This window comes from Peromyscus californicus, unplaced genomic scaffold (assembly GCF_007827085.1).
Source record: "Peromyscus californicus insignis strain IS unplaced genomic scaffold, ASM782708v3 Scaffold_10__1_contigs__length_136768540, whole genome shotgun sequence".
Lineage (NCBI taxonomy): Eukaryota > Metazoa > Chordata > Mammalia > Rodentia > Cricetidae > Peromyscus > Peromyscus californicus.
The window spans coordinates 84,031,038-84,049,426 of NW_026294391.1; the positions used below are offsets into that span (position 1 = coordinate 84,031,038).

Consider the following 18,389-nt stretch of genomic DNA (forward strand, 5'->3'; position numbering starts at 1 on the left):
GTGATCCCGAGTTTAAGCCGAGAGTTGCTCACGTGACCGAGATCTCACATGACGTAGGCGCTCACGTGATCAATCGCTTACGTGAGCAGAAGTAGTTCTGGTCGTCGTCTATCGTCTCGCTATAGCCGTTTGAGGGAAGAAGGAGGATAATCCCCCGGTCTCCTTGGAGGTTGGTGTGTGGGTGGGAAATGGGGACCCCGGGTGGTGATAAGGCAGAGCAGAGCGGAGTTCGGGGTCGCCTCCGCCTTTTTCGTGCTCGGCTCCCCCCCCCCCCGCGTCCTCCTCCCCCCTCCCCCTCCCCGAGTGCCGGGAAGCGGCCTGCGCTGCGCCTGGTGGGGAAATGGTGGACGGTCGTGACTGCGTGCGTGTTTTTGTAAATCAGTTCGTGTGGCCGGATCTCGGGGGACCTTTCCCCCTCTGCCTGCAAGAGGGAACCGTAAGGTGAAAAGCGTTTCAAAAACACGGCCGGAGTTAGGAGAAAAAAAAACAACAACAACAAAAAAAACCATACTGAGACCCGCGGTCGAAGTACCGCTCCATCCATTCAGGCGCTCAACTGTTCAAACTGCGCGATGGTCGCGAGGGGTCCCGAGTGCATTACACCTTTAGAGTGTGAGCTGGGCAGCTACTGCGTGCTCGAGAGGCGCCCAATAAATGCTTTTACTTAATTATTGGAACGTTTGTTTTTCTGCTTGTAACGATCTACGAGTTGAATTTTGGTCATTCGAAAAGTAATATATTCGTTTAAAAAGGACACAGTTGAGCACTACCCAACTCTATTACAGTTACAAAAAGTATGCTGTAGCACAGGTATAAGTACACAGATTCTTAACTCACAAATCCTGGTTACTACGTTAGGTAACAGAGTCCTGGTGGCCTTCTCAGGAAATGTAAGGAAGCAAAACCTCCCAGCCACTAGGGAGGATCTATTGAGGCAGAGAGCTGTAGAAATCACCATAGTCCCTGGGATGTTTTGTCAAATTATTATTCTTTCAGCAGACCATTAAGCCTGCACATAAAAAAATAATAAAAGGAAAAAAAAACCATAAACTCAATAGTCACTGTTAACATTTGAGATCCAGTCTCCATCAGCGCACACAAAATGTTCTTTAAGAAATTTTGTCATGTTTCCAATGCTTATATTTTTTCTAAGATTACTTTTGCTCCAATACAGTGAGCTTAAAGGATTAAAACTATGAAAGTGTATGGTATTAAAAAGTGAAAGGCCACCTCCACTTCTTGCCCTCCGTTTGTTCTTAAAGTTTATCTTACATGAAGCTACTTTCACATCGTCTCACACACATTTATACACTTGGTTTTATGCTTGTATTTTAATACAAATAGGATTATATTATATGTATTCATTCATTCAATGTGTTTTGGAAATCTTTCTGGGTAAGGGCAAATCTCTTTTGCAAGGGGTTGCATAGAACTCCATTTAAAAAGTAGACATATAATTCATCCATCTCTGTTGATGGCTATTTAGTTTTCTGATTTTCTACCATTACAGTGCTGCAGCAAAAATTTTTAAGTATTTCTGTCGACCAGATTCCTGGAAGAAACTCTAGCAGGGTCAAAGGGTATGTGAATTTTTGTTTCTACATAATTGAGATTAAAAAATATCTTTGATCTTGAATCAGTTAAAATTTTATAACTGTATTAAATGTATAATGTTCCAGTTTTCTTCCTAAAATGCCTTTCAAACAATATATAGTTCAATAAATCCTGCTCTTAATTTCAGATAATTCCTTAAGGCACATACCTGAAGTGAATTTTCTGTCAGAAGGTGTGGTAAATATTACCAAAATATTTATTTATTTATTTATTTATTTATTTTATTATTATTATTTTTTTTTTTTGGTTTTTCAAGACAGGGTTTCTCTGTAGTTTTGGTGCCTGTCCTGGATCTCACTCTTCACAGAGATCTACCTGGCTCTGCCTCCCGAGTGCTGGGATTAAAGGCGTGTGCCACCACCGCCCAGCTATTACCAAAATATTTTTCCAGAATAGTCATCAGTTTTCACTCTTCTAGGAAACTCTAGTTTGTGACTAATGTTGACTTATTATTACTGTTTAATCGCCACTGTTTTTGATGGGTGTTAAAAAGGTTTATTTTACTTTAAATTTCATTTCCAGTGATTGAAGTTTGAACATTTCCCAGACTTTTCCCCTATATACTCCTCTTTTCCCTGTATTTAAATTTTTTTGAAGTTATAATATGATTACATCATTTTCCCTGTCCGTTTTCCTCCCTCCAAACCATCCCATGTTTAAACACCTCCCCACCTTGTGCTCTTTCAAATTCCTGGACTTTTTTCATAGTTGTTGCATATGTGTGCATATTCCTAAATATATAGATACAACCTGCTTAGTCTGTAGAATGTTATTAGTATGCATGTTTTCAGAGTTGACCGTTTGGTATTGGATAACCAGTATGCCCTTCTCTAGGGAAGACTATTTCTCTCACTATTAGTATTTCTAAGTTGCCTGCAGTCCTATATCTTTTGTTATTGTTTGTTTTGGGGATAGGGTCTCATATGTAGCTCTGCATGGCTGGCCTGGAGCTTATTATGTAGATCAGGTTAGCCTTGAACTCACAGAAAGCCACCTGCCTCTGTCTCCTGAGTACCATCCCATGTAGCAACCCTTAATACCCATAATCTTTTTTATCAGGTCCTGCAGATTCCACTTTTTTATTTAGGCAGATTTTTTCCTTACCTCTTTGCTCCTATTTTAGTGAATCTCTTGACATACCTCTAAGAGGTCATTTTTTTTTTCCGTTTTTCAAGACAGGGTTTCTCTGTATAGCTTTGCACCTTTCCTGGAACTCACTTGGTAGCCCAGGCTGGCCTCGAACTCACAGAGATCCGCCTGGCTCTGCCTTTCAGAGTGCTGGGATTAAAGGCGTGTGCCACCATTGCCTGGCAAGGTCATTTTGTTAATTTGCTCTTTTCAGCTAGCCCCCTTCCTTCTGTTTGAATGTTCCAGTTGCCTGGGTGATGAGTCTGAAAGGGCTATAATGACATCACTCCTGTTTAAAATCCATAAAAGATGCTATATATTCCCTCTCCACACCCAGCGTCAGAGCGGTAATGTCCCAACGTCTTCAGGTTTGGGGGAGGCACATGTCACACAGTGGTGTGACTACTGAATCATCATCATGCTTGTGAACCAAACAAGAGGCTAGCCTCCTTGTATTAAATCAAACCCTCAGGAGCTAATCTCTTTCTTGACAGCCCTATCTTTGGAGTTTTGTACTCTTACATGTTTTGCTCCATTGACAATTTTTATAAATTGTTTCTGGATCCCTGAACAGGATCAGTTTAGTTTGTTTCAATTAACCATTCTGCCTCCAACTGATAACACTTCATCAACCAATCCTTCCTTTATTCTATCTATTTGCACTTACCTTTGGTGAAGGCATACATTTCTCCTGTAGGACTGTAAGCCCTTTCTGGACTCATTGATTCTTACATGTCAGAACTGAGTACTGGACCTGGCATCTAAAAGATGCTTGAATATGTAAATTCCCAATTTTTTTCTGTTTATCTCTTAGTCTTTAATAGTTCTGGATTTTATTGATTTGCATGCGTTGTTTATATTAGGATATTAATGGACTTACATCTTCTCATAAGTTTTGTTTGTCTTTTGATTTAAAGAAATTTTTGATTTTTATATAATGAGATATATTTTATTTGCAGTTTTTAATTTTCTCTCTATGATGTTAATACATTGGGTCAGTGAAGACAATTTAGAATGTTCAAAAATGTCTTAATATTTTCCATGTATATATCCATGGAAACAAGTCCTATAGTACTGCTACCCAGAAATAATCACCATTAATTAATTATACCTGATATATAATAGAAATGGAATAAGTCATTGTTAAGTGAATGCATTAAAAATTTAATGCAGTCTTTTTGTTCATGTGGCTATCTTTTTAAAAAGTTACTGATGTGAATCTATAACAATAGTTTTCTTTGTTTCTCTTACTATAATTTGTACAATTTTTCATGACAATGGTTTTCTAATTTTTTTTAAAGCCACGTTGAAATTGTGTTGAGTCAAGCTTGCCAGCAAGAGCCCAACAGTCACCATGATGCTGAGCACAGAGGGCAGGGAGGGGTTCGTGGTGAAGGTCAGGGGCCTACCCTGGTCCTGCTCAGCTGAGGAGGTGATGCGCTTCTTCTCTGATTGCAAAATCCAAAATGGCACATCAGGTGTTCGTTTTATCTACACCAGAGAAGGCAGACCAAGTGGCGAAGCGTTTGTCGAACTTGAATCTGAAGATGAAGTGAAATTGGCTTTAAAGAAAGACAGAGAAACCATGGGACACAGATATGTTGAAGTATTCAAGTCCAACAGTGTTGAAATGGATTGGGTGTTAAAGCATACAGGTCCAAATAGTCCTGATACTGCCAATGATGGCTTTGTACGGCTTAGAGGACTCCCATTTGGCTGTAGCAAGGAAGAAATTGTTCAGTTCTTTTCAGGGTTGGAAATTGTGCCAAATGGGATGACACTGCCGGTGGACTTTCAGGGGCGGAGCACAGGGGAGGCGTTTGTGCAGTTTGCTTCACAGGAGATAGCCGAAAAGGCCTTAAAGAAACACAAGGAAAGAATAGGGCACAGGTACATTGAAATCTTCAAGAGTAGCAGAGCTGAAGTCCGAACCCACTATGATCCCCCTCGAAAGCTCATGACTATGCAGCGCCCGGGTCCTTATGATAGGCCTGGGGCTGGAAGAGGGTATAATAGCATTGGCAGAGGAGCTGGGTTCGAAAGAATGAGGCGAGGTGCCTATGGTGGAGGGTATGGAGGCTATGATGACTATGGAGGGTATAATGACGGGTATGGTTTTGGGTCTGATAGATTTGGAAGAGACCTAAATTACTGTTTCTCAGGAATGTCTGATCATAGATATGGAGATGGTGGGTCCAGTTTCCAGAGCACCACAGGGCACTGTGTACACATGAGGGGGTTGCCATACAGAGCCACTGAGAATGATATTTACAATTTCTTCTCACCTCTTAATCCCATGAGAGTACACATTGAAATAGGACCGGATGGCAGAGTTACAGGTGAGGCAGATGTTGAGTTTGCTACTCATGAAGATGCTGTGGCAGCTATGGCAAAGGATAAAGCTAATATGCAGCACAGGTATGTGGAGCTCTTCCTGAATTCTACTGCAGGGACAAGTGGAGGAGCTTACGATCATAGCTATGTGGAACTCTTTTTGAATTCTACAGCGGGGGCCAGCGGTGGTGCTTATGGTAGCCAGATGATGGGAGGGATGGGTTTATCCAACCAGTCTAGTTATGGAGGGCCTGCTAGCCAGCAGCTGAGTGGTGGTTATGGTGGTGGTTATGGTGGTCAGAGCAGTATGAGTGGATATGACCAAGTTCTTCAGGAAAACTCAAGTGACTATCAGTCAAACCTTGCTTAGGGAGAGAAGGAACACCAAACAGCTCCAGGAATAAAAGCTGTGCATTTATAGGAACTGGATAGAATAGGAAGGATGTCCAACATATCCAGTATGATTGGTAAATGGGAAATACAATTGCTTCTGATCACTACTGGTCAGCTTCTTTCTTTCTTCTTTCTCCTTTTTTTTAAGAACAAAATTTAAGTTTAACAGTTTTGCATTACAAGCTTGTGATTCATGCTTACTGTAAAGTGAAAGTTAAGATTGTTTTCAAACTTTAAGCTCAGCAATTTTGAACACTGAAATATTCATCTAGGATGTAATAACAAGTTCAGTATTGACCATAACTGTTAAATCCACTTTCAGCTTTCCTCAAGTTAGTTATGTTGTAGGAGTGTACTTAAGCAGTAAGCATATTTAGGTTTAAAGCAGTTTCACTTATGTTAAATGTTGCTCTTATACCACACAATACATCAGAACCTTCAGATGCATGTTGAGAAACATGCTTTTCTGTAAAAATCAATATAGGAGCTGTGTCTATGATTCAAAGTGACAACATTTGGCATGTTTGTTAATTCTAGCTTTTTGGTTTAATATCCTGTAAGGCACGTGAGTGTACACTTTCACTTTTTTTTTTAAAGATCTGGGACAATTTTGAGATGTAAAACCAATACTTTAGGAGTTTGGTCATGTTGTTTGTATGGAATTCTGAGGCTTTGATTTCAATCTTACCTTGTATTGTGAATTCCATTTAGATGTATTGTACTAAGTGAAACTTGTTAAATAAATCTTCCTTTTAAAAACTGGAAAAGTCTTGTATAGTTTGATTTTTTTTAATTATGTTCTATTATATGGGTATATAGTATCTGACTTTTAAAGTTCTCTGTAGTTGAATGTAGATTTTCAGGTTTCTTTTTGAGATAAAGTCTCAAATATTCCAGGTTATGGATGACCTTTAAATTTTAATCCTCTTGCCTCTACCTCCTAAGTATTGTAATTTCAGTTATGTATGACTTTCCAGTTTATGCAGTGCTGGAGAGCAAACCCAGGACTTTTTGCATACAAGGCAAGCACTATACCAACAGAGCTACATCCAAAGCCTAAATTTGGATTTTGTGTGTGTGTGTGTGTGTGTGTGTGTGTGTGTGTGTGTGTGTGTGTGTGTGTTAAAGTGCACGTGCACACACGTGTACACCATGAGTGTTGGTAGAGACCAGAGAAAAACATTGGGTACCCTGTTCTATTGCTCTCTGCCATATTGTCTTGTTAACAGGGCCTCTCACTGAGCCTGCATCTAAGCTGGCAGCCAGTAAGTTCCAGTGATCCTCTTGTCTGCTAACCACAGCACTGGGGTGACGTGTGTATGACTAGGGCTGGCTTTTTACATGGGTGCTGGAGATGGGAACTCGGGTCTGACGTGCTTGCACAGCAAGCATTCTTACCCATTAAGCTGTCTCTAGCCCGGCAATTTTATTTTTGATTTCTTTTTTCTTCCTTCCCTTGGTTTTTTTTTGTTTGTTTTGTTTTGTTTTAAAACAGGGTTACTCTATGTAGCCTTGACTGTCCTGGAAGTCACTCTGTAGCCCAGGCTGGCCTTGAACTCGGAGCTCCGCCTGCCTCTGCCTCCCGAGTGCTGGGATTAAGGTGTGCATCACCACTGCTCAGTAATAAAAACCTTTCAGTACTCTTTATTTTCATGGTTTGCAGAAGATCTCGATGGTGAGCCACTTGTTCTCTGACACTGCATGAGTGTCACTGGAACATATTTACAGGCTGACTGCTGCACCCCATCCTGAGAAGGTTCTGTGATGGTGCCAAGTACTGCGCTGAGATTACTCAAGAGCATGTTTTGAGACAGCTCACCATTCTCCCACTGCTAACGTCGGACCCTAAAAGGGACTGTGAAGAAATGGCTTCATTTATGATCACGCCTTCTCTCCCTCTTTTCATTGCAAGTAGTTCAGCATTTCTTTTGAAGTGCAAGCCACAGTTGATTGTCTATTTACCGGAGCTTGCACCTCCCATGAGTCTTCAGCACCTGCAGCACTTCTGTCTGTGGGTGTCTCACATCTCTGTATCATGGTGGTTAGGTGTTTCACCTCTCCCTGACCTTTAGTCCTGGACACCCTTAGACCAGTAACGACTGCACATGAACTACATATTTCTGGATATCTGACTGCCCAGAAACTGGATCTTCGAGTTGTCTATGCTTTAGCATCTCTAGAAATACCCTGTGATATAGGATACAGATACCAAATTTATATTAATTGATCCTGTATTGGGGATACTTTATTAAGTACCATTTCTGGAAACTGAGAAAAGATGGCAGTGAGATTTGAGATTAACTGATGGTTTCTAATTTATATTTTTGGTTGATTGGTTGATTTTTTTTCTTTATTTCTAATTTCTATTTCAATTAACAGGAAACTAGGAAATCCATTTTGACTCGTATGCCATTGTGCCAAAATGGATTGGAATGATTGCCCTTTTCTCCTAAGCTCATTTGGAACCCTTTCTCAGAGGAGTAAATAAATTCAAAGTGGTTTTGCTTTCCATAGTGCTGAGTAATTTTTCCAGAAGTTTCTCAAAGTATGAGTGAAAAAGCTCCAGTTAGCCACTAGATGTCACCAAGTCCCAGAAAAAAAGGAGAGCTGAATCCTGAGATGCTAGAACGCCCCTTGCTCCACTGAAATGGGGCCAGCAAGATGGATCAGCAGTTCAAGATGCTTCCTGCCATCCCTCATCAGAGTTTGGTTCCTGGGGACCCACACCAGAGAACAGAGCCCAGAAAGTTGTCCTCTGAGCAATTTCCTCATGTGGTGTGTCTCCCACCACAATAAATTAGTAGGAAAGCCAGGCTCTGGAGAACAGTCAAGGGAAAGAGCGTGGAGGATGGCAGTGGTCAGGACCAGAGGTGGCAAAGGGACAGTACCTGCCAAGGCATCGACACTGGTCCCTGTGTACTTCACATATCTATAGGTACACTCCACCGCCACTAGTGAGCCAGCATAGAAGTTACCCAGCGGAGGGTTAGAGGAGGGGAAGTGCATGATCCACTCCATTGGGTCAAGGTACTTGGCAATATCAGCAAAAAGTTGTCCGCTACAATAATCATGGCCTAAAACCGTCCCCACGATAGCTTGTGTCCAGTTCCAGTGTGGTTTGTGGAACAGCAGCAGCATGATTGGGGACTCCCTTAGGAATGTGGTGTGTCACCCCAGATGGATTGAAATGATTGAAAAACTCGGGGTGAGCTGTCTTTTGACAAGTACGTAATGTATTCTGCTAATGTGCTTATAAATGTAAAACTCACCAATTCGTTCGTTCATTCCAGAATTCATTCATCTGACCTTAAAAATGGGTAACCAAATAGAGACAATCATATGTAACCATAGAAGACTGTTGACTCATCCCCCCAGGAAAATAATAAGAAAATGTGATGTCAAATTCATTTGTAAATCAAACAACACCTTTTTCATCAAGATGATTTTTAGCACTAGGAGTAAAAATGACCTTTTTCCCCCAAGATGGGCCTTGAGGGCTATTGCTAGACAACTGGTGATGGAGAGCAATTCCATTTGCTTTCCCAGTACCGGGCTGAGTGTGGTGAGAGCCCTTATACAACCTGGTCGCACACTGACTGGAGTTCAGTCTTGTGAATGCAAAGCAGACATGGCCATGGGGTCACCAGGTTAGTCTGAGGAGGGGAGAGGTTAGGTGGTATCTGTCTTGGAACCTTTTTACTCTTTATGGACCCCACCTTCCCTAGCATTGGCCAGGACAGATGTGCACAGATGTACATGCTGCAACCCTCTGATGGAAGTTAGGTTTCTGGAAGAAGAAATCGGTCCTGAGAGACAACAGCTGAGATTATAGTTTCTTAACTGCTTATCCCTTTTCTTTCCCTCCCTTCCTTCTTTTCTGCAGATTAAAAAACTATTTTATGTGTATGGGTAGGTGTTTCTCCTGCACGTGTATCTGTGAACCACTTGTGTACGTGGGACCAATGGAAGCCGGAATTGGGGGAACTCGAATGAGCCACCCTGTGGGTTCTGAGAACAGAATCTGCGTCCTCTAGGAGAAGCCAATGCCCTTAACCTACAGCTTGTTTTTTCACCCCCTACCCCTCAAGCTTGAGGACAGTTTAATCTAAAACATCCCAGGGCAGCAAGCTGTAAATCTTGGTAGCTGCCAGGAGGAGGAAGATGGAGAAAACCAAAAAAGCCATACTATTTGAATTAGTTAAAGAGTGAAGCCCAGTTGGGTGGTGGCGGCGGTGGCGCACGCCTTTAATCCCAGCACTTGGGAGGCAGAGCCAGGCGGATCTCTGTGAGTTCGAGGCCAGCCTGTTCTACAGAGTGAGTTCCAGGACAGGCACCGAAACTACACAGAGAAACCCTGTCTCAAAAAACCAAAAAAAAAAAAAAAAAAAAAAAAGTGAAACCCAGAGTGCTGGGGAAAGCACGCTTAGAAAAGAGAAGAAAAGGAAAATTGAAACTTTTCTGAAAAGTGAGCAGACTAACTGCTGCTCCATTAAGTAAGTGTCCCATTTATCTTTTCTTTTTTCTTTTCTTTTTCTTTTTTCAAGACAGGGTTTCTCAGTGTAGCCCTGGCTGTCCTGGAATTCGCTCTGTAGACCAGGCTGGCCTCTGCCTCCCAAGTGCTGGGATTAAAGGCATGCACCCCCCACCATCTGGCTCCATTTATCTATTTCTAATGCACTGTTTGACCAACTCTTATCTGTCATTTATGTATTTGTTTGTTTACAGGTCAAGGGAAGCTGGGGATTGAACCCAGGACCTTGCCTATGTCAAACACTACCACTGAGCTATATACCTAACCCTTTTTAAGAAGGTCTAATTGAACATTGCCAGGACATTTCCCAAAGTCCTTTTTACCCTCTTTCCTTCCTGCTATCCTTTGTACTTGACCTGCTTCTCCTATACATGATGCCATTAGGTTTCACTGCTGTTCCCACTTTAGAGATGAGGAAACTGAGTCTCGGTCGACTATCTTGAGGACAGAAACTTGTGCTGGAGGGAAGCAGGAAATAATGGGGATCGGGGAGTGAAGGACATGTCTGGGATCCACGTGGGCTTGTGTAGCCGTTCCTGGGAACCTGTGGGTGAGAGTATCTGTGAGCAGCGCTGGAACCTCTCTCAGTCCGCTCTCTGGTTCTCATTCGGGAGCTCTCAGTAAGGGGAAGGGGGGGGGGGGCTCAGCAGGGTGGAGAGAATTTGGCAGGAATCCATCTAGTCCTCTCTTTCCAGATTTCCGGAGGCCCTCCAACAACCCGCCCCCCCCTCCCCTGGAATATTCCACTTTAGGGACAGGAGTTTGGAAGAAGCTGCCAGGAAATGGCGGCTAGAGCCTCGGGGGTAGGGTGGGGGATGATGGCACCGTGTCGCCGAAGCAAATGGGGGAGTGGTCAAGAGTGATGAATGGCAGACGGCGGCAAGGAAAGGAAGCCGCGTAAGGTGTTTGCAGAGCTAAGAGAAGGATAAATACCCCTTTTGTTAGCCATTTCCAGGCATCTGGAAAGCCCGGGCAATCTCTCCCGCTCTCTCAGACCTCTCTCTCCTTTTGGCCCTATGGAGCAAAGCGGGAAGCCTGGCCAAAATGTAGCATAGACAAAGATAAGGAAGCCTGGACAGCCACCCCACCCCCTAACTGCCAATGTGTTATCACCTCCAGCCAGGGTTGTCAGAGGCTCGTTTGTCCCCCAATCGGGGACTTTGCACCAAGGGCAGCTCCAGGAGCGGGTGGGAAGGGGCCCTGCAGCTATCTCCTCTAGAAGGTGTCGCATTACCCAACACAGTACTCCTGGCTTGGCATTCATTCGGGAAGCGGCAGAATACAAGTTTATTTTCAGTTGAGTGTTGATCCAATTTTTATGGCTTGTGATTAATCTTTTTCCTTCTGTTCTTGAATCTCCTATCGATGATGGGATCAAGGGCAAACAGCTCACCAACTGTCAAAACACCATATTGGAACTTTTAAAAGTTCTGAAAACATGCTGCTTGTTTTCTTTCTCTACCCATAGTACTTTCCTTTTCTTCTTTTTGATTTTTTCCCCTATGTAGTAAAATCTCTAAAAATGTTTCACCGCTTTGCTGAACCTCTCCCTAGGTCACACTTACTTGTTCTCATTTTGCTTTGTTTTGTTTGAACTGTGTAGCCCAACCTGACCAAACACATAATCTCCTGCCTTCAACTTCCCAGTGCTGAGATTTCAGGCCTGGGCTACCATGCAGAGATAGTTCACACTGATTCACACTCTCTCAGTCTTTTTTGAGCAAGTAAACTGAGCAGTCACTGTTTATCATTCTCTAATTTTTCTATGTTTTTTTGTCTTTTTAATTTTCCTGTTAGGCTGTACCTCTTACCCCTTTTGTGGCATTGGGGCCCGCACCTAGGGCTGTGCACAATCTAGGCATGTAGGATTGTTTGTTTGTTTGTTTGTTGTTGTTGTTGTTGTTATCATTTTATTATTATTTTGGTTGAGCTACCACAGGCCATTCTATTTAATCCTTAAATGTGATGACTTCCCCAAAGTGGCTGTCAGGTGGAGACTGATGGATGGCTACAAACAGACATGAAGCTTTTGAGCGATTTTAAGAATGTCCGAAACTTTCAGCGCAGTGATGGTTTGACTATTTAGTAAGACTTCTCCTTCCCTTGATGTCTCTCTCAGTAGTCTCCAGCTAGAGACACCCTCACTCAGCTCCTTGGTTGTTGTAAAGCTATGCTATCCCTGTTAAATTTGGGTTGAGGAGGTAAGTGGTGGTGGCTCACGCCTTTAATTCCAGCACTCGGGAGGCAGAGGCAGGCCGATCTTTGAGCTGGAGGCCAGCCTGGGCTACAGAGAGAGTTCCAGGACAGCCAGGACTGCACAGAGAAACCCTGTCCCAAAACAAACAAAAACAGCATATGAATTAGTTATTCTATATTGAAACCTCTGTTCCTCTATTATAGGAGTATTACTAAAAAACCTATCTAGGGGCTGGAGAGATGGCTCAGTGGTTAAGAGACCAAGTTGCTTTTCCAGAAGACTTGGGTTTAATTCCCAGCACACATATGGCAGCTCACAAAGTAACTCAAAGGGATATGATGCCCTCTCCTGGCCTTCATGGGAACTGTTCACACATGATACACAAACATACATGCAGACAAAACATTCTTTACATGTAAAACAATAAAATAAGTTTAAAACCTATTTAAAGATCTGTCTTTCCTATTTTTTCTTTTTGTGTGGTATAAACAATGTATGCATGTGTTGTGTGTGGTGGTGGTGGTGGGGGGGAATTGTGTACCCAAGAAGGCCAACGTTGGGTCAGTTCTCTGCTCCATTCTCCCCATTCTGCCACTGAACTTGGGGTTCATTATTTCTCTTCAGCTAGGTTGGCTTGCCAGCAAGTCATGCTGCCATGCCTGTCTTTTTTTTTAAGATGGGTTCTAGGGATCCAAATTCAAGACCTCATGCTTGCACAGTAAGTAAGTACTCTTACTCACTGAGCCATTTTTCAGTTTATACCTTTACTACTTTTCACTAATACATAGCTCTCTTTCTTTTGGGAAAAAGACACTCTCGGACACAGCATTTATGGTAATATATAGTAGTCTGGTTTCCTGGAGGACAATTATTTTTTAAAGATTTAGTTTAGCAGGGCATGATGGCACACACCCTTAGGCCTAGTACTTGGGGAGCAGAGAAGGTGAATTCTCTGTGAATTTGAGGCTAGCCTGGTCTACATAATGAGTCCCAGGTCAGTCAGAGTTACATAGTGAGACCCTGTCTCAAAACACCCACCTAAAACTTGCTAAATTATTTGTTTTATGTATGATTGCCTGTATGGGAGGGAGATAGAAGCCAGAGGCATTGGATTCCTTGGAACTGAAGTTATAAGCTGTTGTGAGCCATCTGATGGGGGCACTAAGTTCATTTGGGTCATTTGCAAAAACAGTATGTGTAGTTTTATTTGTTTGTTTGTTTGTTTGTTTGTTTTGAAACAGGGTCCTACTATGTAGTCCTGACTGGCCTAGAACTCCCTGTGTAGATCAGGGTGGACTTGAACTCACAGAGATGTGCCTGCTTCTGTTTCCCAAGTTGTAGAGTTAAAGGCTTATGCTGCCAGACATCTCTCGGGCTCCTGCAATTATTTTTTAAGACCCCATGCTTGTTGCCAGGCACCGCATTCGGTGCAGAGGATGAGTGAGCAGAGCACCTCCAAAGTCTCTGCCCTCAATGAGCCCACAGTCAAATGGGGAGCCAAACAGCAAGAAAAAGCTCTGCGTGTGTGTAATGGAGATGAGGGTAAGTGCTGGGTAGAAGAAGGTACATAGTGCTAGAAAAACCCAGAAGGAAGAGATTGGAGAAAATAGCTCAGTGATTCAGAGGACCTGGGTTCGGTCCCCAGCACCTACATGGCGGTAAATAAACATCCATAACTCCAGTTCCAGAGGATCCGATACCCTCTTCTAGCCTCTGCAGGCACTAGGCATGCATGTGATATACATACACACATGGAGGCAAAACAATTATACACATAAAATATAATCTTTAAAATTTAAAGAAGGGCGATTTGACTAGTCAAGGTGGTCAGGAATCATGCCCCAGGGCAGTGAATATCGACTTGACAACTACAGGAAGGGTGGAGGCTAATTAGCTTGGGAAATAGATCCCAGGCTATATGTTTGGAGATAGAATGGAGAATAATAGAGTTGAAAATAATATGTATGGACTCTAAGAGGCAGTTGGGAGAGCATTAGCCTGGAGTTGAGGCTGTGCCAGTGTGGAGGGTCAGGACAGACAAGGCTTTAGAAACAAACTTTAGCTGTTTTTGCGAATATCCTAAGAGCTATTGGAAACCCTGTGGAGTGGGGGCAATGGATCAGATAGGATTTTTGAAAGTAATATCTTTGGCTACAGTGTGAGCAAAGGATTGGAAAGGGATCAGAATGTATTGGAGAGTCATATCAGGGATGTTTGTTTGTTTGTTTGAGATATAGTCTTACTGTAGCTCTGATTGGCCTGGAACTCACTATGTAGATCAGGCTGAGCTCAAACTCTCAGAAATCCTCTTTCCTCTGACCCTATAAGAGTGGGATTAAAGGTATGTGCCATGGTATCTGGCTCCTATTAGGTGTTACAGACAGAGTATTAATGCATCAGGCTTTTTTATGGGCTCTGGGGATTCGAACTCAGGTCCTTATGTTAGTGCAGCAAGCTCTTTGACCTACTGAACTATCCTCCCAACTCATGACCTCCTTTTTTAAAATGAATGAACCATTATTATTATTATTTTAATTGTACATATCTATGATTGTGGGCTACATTATGACATTTTAATACTTGTATATAATGTGCATATGAAAGTAATTAATGTTCCTTATTTCCTTATTTATGTTTGGTGATTTCAAACTCTATTTCTCCAGTTTTTTAGAAACTCTGTAATAAGTTATTGCATATACACTCACCACATTGTGCTATGGAACCCCAGAACCCATTACTTCCACCCCCCTTTTATTGAAAATAGATTTTTTTTTCTCATTTGATATGTCCTGATTATAGTTTCCCCTCCCTCTGCTTCTCCCAGTTCCTCCCCACATCTCCTCCCATCTGGATCGACCCCGTTTCTGTGTCTCATTAGGAAAAATAAAGGCTTCTAAGGGATAATAATAAAATAAGATAAAACAAAATAACATATTGGAGTAGAACAAAACAAACAGAAGAGCCCAGGAAAAGACACAAGAGCCAGACATGGACAGGATTCCCGGAACCCTGAGAGGAGGGATTTTATGGAGACATCCCATTTAGGGATAAGTGTTCCAAGTACCAGGAATCAGTTACATCTAATTGAGTCATTTGACAAAGGGGTCACATGGGAACCCCCAAACAACCCAGGTTATTGTCAAGACTGTTGGTCTCCACAAACTGACAGCAGCGCCCTATTGATGAAGACAACACCTACACAACTCACTGTTCATGGAGAAGCTGAGCTGGTGCCTACATAGAGCTTCACCCCTACATGCTAGCCTCTGTGGTAGGGAAAGATACTCTGCACAATTACCAAAAGAGAAATGTAAACATCCACCCAGCCACGAACTCTTTGGTCTACAAGGATGTTCTGCCTGCAAGATATGCTAGTGCAATGGTGGCACAAAGCTTGTGGAAGTAACCAACCAAGATCTGATTTGACCTAAGGCCCACTCCATGAGATGAACTCCATACTCGATACTGCATAGGAGACCGAGAACCTGAGACTAGATAGCCCAGAGACCTAGGGTAAAACCAAATGGTACTGTTCTACTAAAAAAAACAAACATAATAATAGTGAGATGGTAGCACATGCCTTTAATCCCAGCACTTGGTAGGCAGAGGCAGGCAGATCTCTGAGTTTGAGGTCAGCCTGGTCTACAGAGTTCCAGGACAGTCAAGGCTACAAAGAGAAACCATGTCTCCTTACAAACAAAAAACAGCCGGGCGGTGGTGGCACACGCCTTGAATCCCAACATTTGGGAGGCAGAGGCAGGCGGATGGATCTCTGTGAGTTCGAGGCCAGCCTGGTCTACAAAGCGAGTTCCAGGACAGGCTCCAAAGCTACACAGAGAAACCCTGTCTCAAAAAAACCAAACCAAACCAAAACAACAATAAAATGGCTCCTAATGGCATTCTGCTATACTTGTAGATCAGTGCCTTCCTCAGCCTTCATCAGAGAAGCTTCTTCCTGGAGCAGATGGGAACAAATACAGAGACCCAGACATTATGCAGAGAGTGGGAGACTTCAGAACACCCATTACTTTCATCTACCTGTGTGTTGATACCCACCTAATGTTTTTCTTAAATACTCTACCTTTTTGTTGTTGTTGAGGCATGATTTATGTAGCCCAGTCTGGCCTCAGACTCTCCATAGGTAGCTGAGACTGTCTTTGAACCTCGGATCTCTCTGTTACTTCTTTTTTTCTTTCTTTGTTTTTTGAGACAGGGTCTCTCTACATACCTCTGACTGTCCTGGAACTCATTATGTAGACCAGGGTATCCATGAACTCAGAGATCTACCTGCCTCTGTCTCCCAAGTGCTGGGATTAAAGGCGCGTACCACAACACCCTGCTCTTCTGCTACTTAATACTGTTAGAATGGCAGTTAAATTTCAACGTAAGTTTTGGGTAAGACAAACGGCAGTATTCACTTCTGTTTCCTGATGCAACTCCTAAAACCCTTGGAATGTTTTAGAATGAATGTCTCCTGCTCCTATGAGGATGACTGGTATCTGGGGCTCCATAGTAGCTTCACAATGGAAGGCCTGCAAACCTGGTAACCTCAGTTTGAGCCCCAGAACCCACATAAAAGCTGGAAACAGAGAACTGACTGCAGAGAGCTGTCCTCTGACCTTCAAATGTGCACTGTGACAACTGCCTACCCATAGCAATAAATAAAATAAAATTTAAGACTAAGGCACAATACGATGGTTGGAAGTTTCAGCCCCACCCCCAGCCTCTGAGATGGGAAGAGGAGTTGATGGTTAAGGTGATCTGGAGGGCCACAGATGGTTGATCATACTTACATAATGAAATCTCTACAAAGTTATGGCATCTGAGGTGTGGGGGGGTGAGGGGGGCATTCTTCTGAAACTGAACCCTCGCCCTGTGAGATCTGATCCTATTTTCAAAGTAGGAGTTGTTAGAATTGTAGAGAAGCCCCAACTGATGCCTGCTGCAGTACTTGTTATGCAGGAGGGAGGCTTTGGCAGGTAGAGCCAAGATGCCTCACAGCGGGTGAGAGACAGAGATGCCATGCAGACAGCGCTCAGTGAACACTTTTATTTGATGGAGGGGAGAGAGAAAGAGGGGAAGAGAGATAGATAGAGATAGAGATAGAGAGACAGAGAGACAGACAGAGAGAGAGAGAGAGAGAGAGAGAGAGAGAGAGAGCACCTCATGGGAATAGAGAGAAAGAAGGGGGAGGGGGAGTTTTCTTTCTTTCTTTTTTTTTTTTTTTTTTTTTTTTTTTTTTTTTTTTGGTTTTTCGAGTCAGGGTTTCTCTGTTTAGTCCTGGCTGTCCTGGAACTCACTCTGTAGACCAGGCTGGCCTCAAACTCAGAGATCTGCCTGCCACTGCCTCCCAAGTGCTGGGATTAAAGGCGTGTGCCACCACCCGGCTACTGATGGCTTTTTATGAAGAAATTGCTCATACTTGTGGAAATACAAAAAGATTCTGTCAACTAGAGAAGAAGAAAAAGATCACTTTGGTTTCTTCTCTCTATTACTTATAGGGAAAGTGAGGGGGTTAATAGGTTTTTCTGTTCCCCGATAATAGGTTTCTCCACTGAATACAATAAGTCAGATCAAGCCAAATTGAAAAAAATATAACAACAGGTTTATTTGAGCAAAGCAACTCCCCCAGAGATGGAGGCCAGAGAAACTGTATCTACAAATGAAAGCAGGGAGATTATATAGGTTGTAGGCGAGGGGTAATGATGTGTCTACCACAAGCTGGTTTTGTGCCCAAGTATGGTTAAAAGCTGAACGCTTTAGGTGGGGACTTGGGCGGCCGGCAATTTCAGAGGACGAAGCTGCCAAAGCCACCAAGAGTGTAGAACTGGGCTTTTTGGGGCCTCCCTTTTGTTTGGAGATTCTCTGAGTGGGTGGGGTTTGGAGAGACAGGAATGGAGCTTCTCAGTGCAGGAGGGAGCTGGAGGTTCCTGCTGAACATTGGTAAGGAGTCAAGGACACTTTCTCAACTGGGCATGGAGATGTATGTCTCTAATTCTGCACTTGGTAGGGTGAGGCAGGAGGCTCAGAAACTCAAGGCTGTCCTTGCATATATAGTGAGTGTGGGAGGCCAGCTCCTACCTTTTCCAGGGTTCCTATGAGGAGGAGAGAGGGATAAGAAAATATTAGATAGAAAGAGAGATCTAGCTGGTGAGAAAAAAAGACAGAAACACAAGATAGCTTCAGGAGGAC

The 18,389-nt window shown here is 43.0% G+C and overlaps 1 protein-coding gene and 1 non-coding gene across 2 annotated transcripts; one reads left to right on the forward strand and one right to left on the reverse strand.

Moving 5' to 3' along the window:
- Nucleotides 1-36: 36 nt before the first annotated feature.
- Nucleotides 37-6,236, forward strand: Hnrnph2 (heterogeneous nuclear ribonucleoprotein H2). The gene is made up of 3 exons (XM_052735692.1): nucleotides 37-169; nucleotides 1,511-1,580; nucleotides 4,044-6,236. The coding sequence occupies exon 3, from the start codon at nucleotides 4,097-4,099 to the stop codon at nucleotides 5,444-5,446; it is 1,350 nt and encodes a 449-aa protein (XP_052591652.1). The 5' UTR covers nucleotides 37-169; nucleotides 1,511-1,580; nucleotides 4,044-4,096; the 3' UTR covers nucleotides 5,447-6,236.
- LOC128118281 (small nucleolar RNA U13) lies at nucleotides 3,080-3,185 on the reverse strand. The gene has a single exon (XR_008221097.1). It is a non-coding gene; the product is annotated as a small nucleolar RNA U13 (small nucleolar RNA).
- Nucleotides 6,237-18,389: the final 12,153 nt, after the last annotated feature.